The sequence below is a fragment of the Lolium rigidum genome, chromosome 7 (genome assembly GCF_022539505.1).
Source record: "Lolium rigidum isolate FL_2022 chromosome 7, APGP_CSIRO_Lrig_0.1, whole genome shotgun sequence".
Taxonomy (NCBI): Eukaryota; Viridiplantae; Streptophyta; class Magnoliopsida; order Poales; family Poaceae; genus Lolium; species Lolium rigidum.
Genome location: NC_061514.1, coordinates 166,312,086 through 166,321,193, shown reverse-complemented (window position 1 = coordinate 166,321,193; position 9,108 = coordinate 166,312,086). Strand labels below are relative to the sequence as shown.

General features: G+C 48.9%; 1 protein-coding gene and 1 pseudogene across 1 annotated transcript; both read right to left on the bottom strand.

Moving 5' to 3' along the window:
• Positions 1-269: 269 nt before the first annotated feature.
• On the bottom strand, positions 270-1,836 carry LOC124672242 (7-deoxyloganetin glucosyltransferase-like). The gene is made up of 2 exons (XM_047208506.1): positions 1,329-1,836; positions 270-1,240 (listed from the first exon to the last, which is right to left on the bottom strand). Exons 1-2 carry the CDS (start codon positions 1,831-1,833, stop codon positions 270-272), a joined length of 1,476 nt encoding a protein of 491 aa, XP_047064462.1. The 5' UTR covers positions 1,834-1,836.
• Positions 1,837-6,602: 4,766 nt separating this feature from the next.
• On the bottom strand, positions 6,603-8,630 carry LOC124672241 (annotated as a pseudogene).
• Positions 8,631-9,108: the final 478 nt, after the last annotated feature.

Sequence of the window (9,108 nt, the reverse complement as noted above, 5' to 3'; positions counted from 1 at the left end):
CTTGAGGATTTTTTTTATGTGATCTGAGTTGATTTGGCTTATTTTGCATCTCAACCCCTTTATGGGTGATCCACCGACCTTGACGTCTCCACTTTGTGCTGTATGTACCCTGTATGTTTCACCCGTTGATTCGGTGCTTTGAGATTAATGCTAGACTGTTTAACCAGATTGACAAATAGTGAAACATGATGAAACCACGCAGCAAAAAGTCAATTTTTCTTTCCTGTGATCCACCTGCTGCAACATTTGTGCCAAGTCCCAACATTCCTTTATTTTTTTTCATTATTGGGAGAGCCAAATCTTGCCAAGAGTACATCACTAATCAGTGCATCCAAATTTGCCTCGGCAGGTCCACCTGGTAATGTCGCCCGCACAGCCTTTTCCTTCCACTCCGCCGAACGCTTCCTCATCTGATGCCCCTTCTCCCCCTCCATCGTCTCCTGTATCATCTGCGCCAGCTCTACCCTCTTCACCTCGCCACCAATCTCCATCCCAATTCCCCATTCGGTGCACTTGTAACGACAGTTGGTTTGCTGCTCCGAGAAGAAGGGCCAGCTTAGCATTGGCACGCCGGCGCAGATACTCTTGAGGGTCGAGTTCCACCCGGAGTGCGTCAAGAAGACCCCCACCGCCTCATGAGCAATTACCTTTTCCTGGGCACACCAAGTTGTCAGCATGGACCGGTCGCTGACGGAGGACATGAACTCCGGCGGCAGCACTGCCGTGTCGCCCCTAACGAGGTCTGGCCGGATGTTCCACACGAACGGGTAACCGCTGCCGGCGAGCCCCCATGCGAACTCGAGGAGCTCCTCGTTCGACATGACGGTGATGCTGCCGTAGTTGACGTACACGACGGAGCTGGCGCCGTGTCCGTCGAGCCACTCGAGGAGGCCGTCGTCCTCCTCCTTCCAAAGGTTGGACCCAAGGCCGTCGACCACGGTACCGGCCGGAACTACGAGGCTAGCGTAGCGGTGCAGCGGGCCGACGGTGTACATGGGCGGGAGGATGTCGCGCATGGCGTCGAGGACCGGGCCCTCGATCTCGTCGAAGGTGTTGAGCACGACCGCGTTGGGGAGGGATAGCCGCTCGGCCATGGCCATGACGAAGTTGAGCAGGGCGTCTTCACGGTCCGTGGTGCGTATGAAGCTGTGGAAGTCTCGTAGCCGCATGCCCTCGCACATGCCGCGGAAGCCGTGCACCACGGTGTCGAGGTGCCCCTTGTCCGTGACCAGTGCCTCATCTGCAAAACACACTTGTCAGAACGTGTACCAACTCCAAACGAGACTGAATTAACATAGGACTTGCACGCAAGTACATAGGAGTAATACCTTTGAAAGGAACGAAACCCTGCTCGATGAGCTGGCGAGAGTGGCGGTACCCCATGAACCCGCAGGCGCTAGACGTCCACAGCGCCGCGCAGGGCACGCCGATCTCCTTCGCGGCATCATAGGCGAACGACATGACGCTGTCAGCGATGATGCAGGTGACAGGCGGTACTCCGGAGCCGGGGACATTGAGCTTGGCAAGAAGTGCCATGAACTGGGGCAGGCAGGTGTTCATGACGGCGTAGCAAAGTTCGGGGAGGTTCTGGTGGGCATCGGCATCCGGTGACGACAGCCCGTCCCACATGGCGTCGAAGCGGAAGTCCGGGAGGCCGTCTAGCGCCGCCGGCCCGCGCGTCTCCAACAGTCGACGCTGGTTGAACTCAGTGTTGACGAAGGTGACGTGGAAGCCCCGGGTGTGGAGTATCTTGGCCAGCTTGAGCATCGGCGTTATGTGGCCCTGCGCCGCCGCCGGCATGCAAACGACGTGCGGCTTCTTGCCGGCCTCCATATTTCTCAGAACTTGCTTCTTTTCATCAATCCCGTCTGAATATGTGTTCACTTGCTGGCTCACTAGTATTCTATTTATAGGGAGTAAGATTCCAGGTAGATGTTTCCAAAGTACGCTGGATTTGTCTTGTCACGAGTGTGCCTTTCGTTTCATCCAAGGTGGACGGCCAAGCTGCCGTATAGTGGACTCCCGTAGCCAGTAGTTGCCGGCCGGCCGATGTACGATTGATCCTTTGTGGTGACTTTCAGTCAATAATTATAGATGCTTTCTAGCTACATGCACTTGTTGCATACGAGTATCTTTGTAACTCTTGTTACTTCATATACCATAGTACTTCTTACTCCTCTCGTTCTTATGTGCCTTTTCTCTTCCTATCACCACTCTGTTGACAAGGAGGTAATCGACCTTTCACACACCCGACACATGCCCCTGGGTTTAGCAGTTCTTCTACCTTCAGACCGGGATGCGTGTTTGTCGGTTTAGTAGTCCAGGTGGCAGTGGACATTGACAAAACTGCTGATGCGGGGAGTCACAGTTTTCTCGCAGGGTCGTTCCGACCGACTGTTTTCAAGTTCAGTATGAAAATCTGCCGTTGTACAGTTTCTCTTGTGGTTTGTTTGGCCACTCCTCGACTGAATGGAAGCATTGGGGGGGGAAGAGATGCAGAGGGAAAACTCCAGAACTCGGCGGACAGGTTATGTGTCCCAGATGAGAGGAAGAAGAAGGGCCAGGCGGCTAAATGTTTGATAGGGTCTGCATTTGCTGGTCAGGGTCATGCTTCTTCTCAGCTATATAATGAGAGGAATGGCCAATCAGCAAATAAGGGTGGGGCATCACCGGAGGTGTCTTGCCCGGTGAAGAAAAGACAGTCTCGAGCTCGCACCACCTTTGCCAAAACCGGTAAGGTCAACGAAAAGGGAAGGATGACGTCCAAGAAGAGGAAAAAACTCTAGTGAGAAGGAAACATAAGCAGGTATACCGGCCTAAGGTGCCAATGCTGCTCGGGAGAGAACTGACCAACCTGTTGGCCTTGGTTGTTCATCCGAGCACCCCTTCTTCTACGGTTATTGGTGAAGGTACACACTGATGAGGCCCTGAGCAATGATTCTAGCAAGAGAACAGAACTCTCGCGGGCTAGGGACAGACGCGACAGTTGGCGAGCTTCACTGGCTAGTGAAAGCTCAACGTCCCGCCCTCTTCTTCATGTCGGCCAGGATGCACTTCTCTCCTAACTTGCAATTTAGCATATGTGCCACACTGCGCTTTTCCCTTGGCATGACCCATGTCACCACCATGCACTTCTCTCTATCAAAATTAATCTTCAATCCCGACGTGCACTCAAAGAAGAGTAGAAGAATCTTGAGGTTCACAATTCCTAAATCGATGGCTTCATCAGAATCATCTGCATACTGCAGGTGAGTCACTCCCCCCTGAAACAAGATGGAAGATCACCCCCTTAATATGGCCGACCGCATTGGCCTTTGACAACATCACTGCCAACCGTCGACCATGAAGTTGGAGAGGATGGGGTAAAGTGGGTCTCCCTGATGCACTCACCTTGCATGCGGAAGGAGGGCCCAACTTCTCCGTTGACATTTATGGTAGTGTAGCCTCCCATGACTAGTTGCATCAGGCTGTGGACCACTATGGCTGAGAAGGCTTTGCGCTGCAACATTTCTCAAAAAATTCCCATTTTACGTACCATGTCTTATTCTTTCTCCAAATCGAGATTGAGAAGTAAGGCCCCAAGCTTCTTAACTCTGAACTCGTAAACAATTTCAGGGAGACATCGACCCTTAATGAAAGCAGTTTGGCAGCGGTCTATAGTCCTATGTGCTAGAATGAATTGCCAATCAGCAAATAAGGGTGGATCTGTGAGGCAACCTAAGAAACACAATGAATCACCGGAGGTGTCTTTCCCGGTGAAGAAAAGACAGTCTCGAGCTCGCACCACCATTTCCAAAACCGGTAAGGTCAACGAAAAGGGAAGGATGACATCCAAGAAGAGGAAAAAACTCTCGTGGGAAGGAAACATAAGCAGGTATACCAGTCTAAGGTGCCAATGCTGCTTGAGAGAAAACTGACCAACCCGTTGGCCTTGGTTGTTCATCCGAGCACTTCTTCTCAGGGCATTGGTGAGGTACACTGATGAGGCCCTGAGCAATGATTCTAACAAGAGAACAAGAAAGAGTGAAGACAATGGATCGGTGGATCAGGCGGGAGCTATTGACCAGCCCCGACAGACTCAATGATCATATTATGCTAGAACTCTCGTAGGCTAGGGACAGACGCGACAGTTGGCGGGCTTCACTGGCTAGTGAAAGCTCAACGTCCCGCCCTCCTCTTCATGTCGGCCAGCATGCGCTTCTCTCCTAACTTGCAATTTAGCATGTGTGCCACACTGTGCTTTTCCCTTGGCATGACCCATGTCACCACCATGCACTTCTCTCCTATCAAAATTAATTTTCAATCCCGACGTGCACTCAAAGAAGAGTAGAAGAATCTTGAGCTTCACGATTCCTAAAATCGGCCGCTTCATCAGAATCATCTGCATACTGCAGGTAAGCCACTCCCCCTGAAATAAGATGGAAGATCACCCCCCTTAATATGGCCGGCCGCATTGGCCTTTGACAACATCACTGCCAACCGTCGACCATGAAGCCGGAGAGGATGGGTAAAGTGGGTCTCCCTGACGCACTCACCTCGCATTGCGGAAGGAGGGCCCAACTTCTTCGTTGACATTTATGGTAGTCTAGCCTCCCATGGCTAGCTGCATCAGGCTAACCACCATGGCCAAGAAGGATTTGCTCTGCAACATTTCTCGAAAAAAGTCCCATTTTACGTACCATGTCTTATTCTTTCTCAAAATCGAGATTGATAAGTAAGCTCTTAAGCTTCTTAACTCTGAACTCGTAAGCAATTTCATGGAGACATCTGCCCTTAATGAAAGTAGTTTGGCAGCTGGTCTATAGTCCTATGTGCTCGAGGTGCAAGGTATATCACATAAGCCCTGGCCACGAACTTTAGTTCATTCATGTAATGTCCACCCTCCCTAGGAGGAAATCATTAAGCAACCAAACTTGAAGTCTCTACTTTGCGCTCCTGAACAACTCTCTCATAAGCCCTTCATACCGTGACCAATGATTAGACTAATTAACTATGAAAATTTATTCAGCACGATAGAAACTTTTGGAATGTATACCTTTCTTGTTGGGATTGTAGGAATCCAAGGGTATTCCCAAACATTAAGTTGGTCTCCTTGGCTAACTCTTCATATACGTCCACGGTTAAAAGACTTCATTCTTTGTAGATTACTTTGCCACATAAAATAACTTTCACCTTTTAGTTTTGCCTTTAAAATATTTTCATCCGGATAATATTTTTATTGAATAACTCTTGCATAAAGTGAATCTGGTTCCTCCATAAGCCTCCAACTCTGCTTCGCTAACAGTGCAGTATTCAAAGTATGCAAATCTTGGAAACTCATACCTCCTCTATCTTTCGGTATACACATTTTCCACCACGCTAACCAGTCTCACCATAGTCATAATCACCACCCCACCATAGTTCTGAAATAGCATCTGTACTACTCTTGCATATGCTATTCGGTATATTGAATATTGTCATCGCAAACACATTCATGTATGGCTTTGGCAACCAGCTTGATCAGTGTTTCTTTATTACCCATAGATAGAATTTTCTCCTTCCACCCGCTGATTAGAACCTGAACTCTTCCAACAAGTTACTTCAAATTATCAGATCTATCGACACCCACATAGCCCAAGGTAGCAATCATTAAGAGACTCAGTCCAAATATTCAACACTTCACGAACTTCCATCCTACAAGAGTTTAAACCCCAAATATGTTTTTCCAAAGGTGCACACGACACAAAAATTACAAAAATTGAATACCAGCTGATCACATGGCCCAAACATAAAAGAAAAAGGAAGCCACATTGTGGTCGGACGAGTATTGATTTGAAGCCTAGCCCTCAATCTATGGAGGGGTTGGCCACTTGCGCCCGAGTTGAGTGGAGTCATGCAGTTACAAACTGTCTGTTTGAATGCTAACACTAGTAGAAAACGGGGTTGTAGCACCGGTTGATAAGGGGCTTTAGCACCGGTTGCCCAACCGGTGCAAAGCATCCGGTGCTAAAGCCCTCTCACTACTCCACTCTTAGCACGCTTAACTTCTTCATTCGTTCCATACACGCTTCCAAGACTGCACTCACAACTCCTTGATAATAGCATGCTATGAATTGTATTAACCCTTAAGCTTTGATAATACAAGATTTTATTTTTTGAATTCTAAATAATTTTAAAAATAAGTAACAATGATTAATTTATAATAAGCAACAATTAATTTAAAATAATCCTTATGCATAATTCCATTATATTAATTAAACTCGAAATATTTCAAAAAGAACTTCGAGAACTCAAAACTTCAATAATGGAGACTAGAGCAAGTACCGAGCTACTTGAACATACTGTATCTTGAGGATTTTCTTTATGTGATCTTAGTTGATTTGGCTTATTTTGGATCTCAACCCCTTTATGACTGATCCACAGACCTTGACGTCTCTACTTTGCGTTGTATGTACCATAGATGTTTCACCCGTTGATTCAGCGCTTCGAGATTCATGCTAGACTGTTTCACCAGATTGACAAATACTGAATAACTGAAACATGATGAAACCACGCAGCAAAAAAGTCATTTTTTCCCCTGCGGCCCACCTGCTCCAACATGTGTGCCAAGTCCCAACATTCCTTTATTTTTCATCATTGGGAGAGTTAAATCTTGCCAAGAGTACATCATTAATCACTGCATCCAAATTTGCCTCGGCAGGTCCACCTGCTAATGTCGCCCGCACGGCCTTTTCCTTCCACTCCGCCGAACGCTTCCTCATCTCATGCCCCTTCTCCCCCTCCATCACCTCCTGTATCATCTCCGCCAGCTCTACCCTCTTCACCTCGCCACCAATCTCCATCCCAATTCCCCATTTGGTGCACTTGTAACGGCAGTTGGTTTGCTGCTCCGAGAAGAAGGGCCAACTCAGCATTGGCACGCCGGCGCAGATACTCTCGAGAGTCGAATTCCACCCGGAGTGCGTCAAGAAGACGCCTACCGCCTGATGAGCAATTACCTTTTCTTGGGCACACCAAGTTGTCATCATGGAGCGGCCGCTGACGGAAGACATAAACTCTGGCGGCAGCACGACTGTGTCGCCCTTAACGAGGTCTGGCCGGATGTTCCACACGAACGGGTAGCCGCTGCCGGCGAGCCGCCACGCGAATTCGAGGAGCTCCTCATTCGTCATGACGGTGATGCTGCCATAGTTGACATAAACGACGGAGTTTACGTCTTGTCCGTCGAGCCACTCAAAGAGGCCGTCGTCCTCCTCCTTCCAAAGGTTGGACCCAAGGCCGTCGACCGTGGTACCCACCGGAACTATCAGGCTAGCGTAGTGGTGGAGCGGGCCGACGGTATACATGGGCGGGAGTGTCGCGCATGGCGTCGAGGACTGGGCCCTCGATCTCATCGAAGGTGTTGAGCACGACCGCGTTGGGGAGCGATAACCGCTCGGCCATGGTCATGACGAAGTTCAGCAGGGCGTCTTCACGGTCCGTGGTGCGTATGAAGCTGGGGAAGTCCCGCAGCCGCATGCGCTCGCACATGCCACGGAAGCCGTGCACCACGGTGTCGAGGTGTCCCTTGTCCGTGACCTGCGCCTCATCTGCAAAACACGCTTGTAGAAAACATGTTGCAACTTCAAACGAGGCTGAATTAACATAGGACTTGCATGCAAGTACTCTCTCCATTCCACGAAGATTTTGTGACATTTATTTGAAAAATAGTTGCATTAGCCAATTAAACTAAAAATTCGAACTGATGGAAAGAGACTAGCAGTGTATTTATATTTAACTCTTTCTCATGTCTAGGCTATTTTAGTCATTTGCGTGGGTTCGGTACGTTGTTTGTTTTTAATACTACGCAAGCAGGATCTTGAACTTGAGACCTCTTGGCTCTGATACCATAAAAGATTGCTCCACTAGCCATTTAAATCAATAGTCCGAACTAATGAAAGAAGACTAGGTAGTGTATTTATATTTAACTTTGTTAATATTTAATTATCTAGATACTATTTACTATTTACTGTGTAGATAATTTTGACATAAAAGTTTTGTGGGATTTGTTAAAATTAAGATGTATCTAGACACTATTTACCGTCTAGATATGTTTAAGTTTCAACAAATCTCAGACAACTTTTCTCGGATGGAGGAAGTACATAGGAGCAAACCTTTGAAAGGAACCAAGCCCTGCTCAATGAGTTGGCGAGAGTGGCGGTACCCCATGAACCCACAGGCGCTAGACGTCCACAGCGCGGCGCACGGCACGCCGATCTCCTTTGCAGCCTCATAGGCGAACAACATGACGCCGTCAGCGACGATGCATGTGACAGGCGGTGCTCCGGAGCCGGGGTCATTGAGCTTGGCAAGAAGTGCCGTGAAGTGGGGCAAGCAGGTGTTCATGACGGCGTAGCAAAATTGTTCTGGTGGACATCGGCATCGGATGGCGGCAGCCCGTCCGACATGGCGGCGAAGCGGAAGTACGGGAGGCCGTCTAGCGCTGCCGGCCCGCGCGTGGCGAGCAGCCGACGCTGGTTGAACTCCGTGTTGACGAAGGTGATGTGGAAGCCCCGGGTGTGCAGTATCTTGGCCATCTTGAGCATCGGCGTTATGTGGCCCTGCGCCGCCGCCGGCAGGCAAACGACGTGCGGTTTCTCGCCAGCATCCATATGCCTATTTTTGGCAGCAATTCGGAAAACTTAGCTAGAAGGTGGCCACTCTTTATAGGGAGTTAAGTTTTTCAAATAGGTTTTTTCGTCTAGGTTGGAATATTTGTCTTCTCGCGAATGTGCACTTCCTTTCTTCCAATAGAGACGCCAAGCAGCCGTATGGTGGACTCCAGTGATCACTTGGTAATTTACAGTCAGTAGGCGCGGGCCGGCCGATGTCCAACTGATCCTTGTGGCGATTTTAATCCAATTACTAGAGATGCTTTCTCTACATGCATGCACTTGTTGTCTTCGACATATCTCTGTCGTGTATGTATGTTGTCACACCACAGTTCTTAGTTCCACTATTACATGTGTCCGGTGCACCAATGCTTCTAGGCGATCAATATTAGTGGCACGGCTAGCTAGTGACACATCACTGGTATTTGCCTAAAATATCGGTAGGCCCCAGAACAACACCAGGCCATCAAGAAGCAAC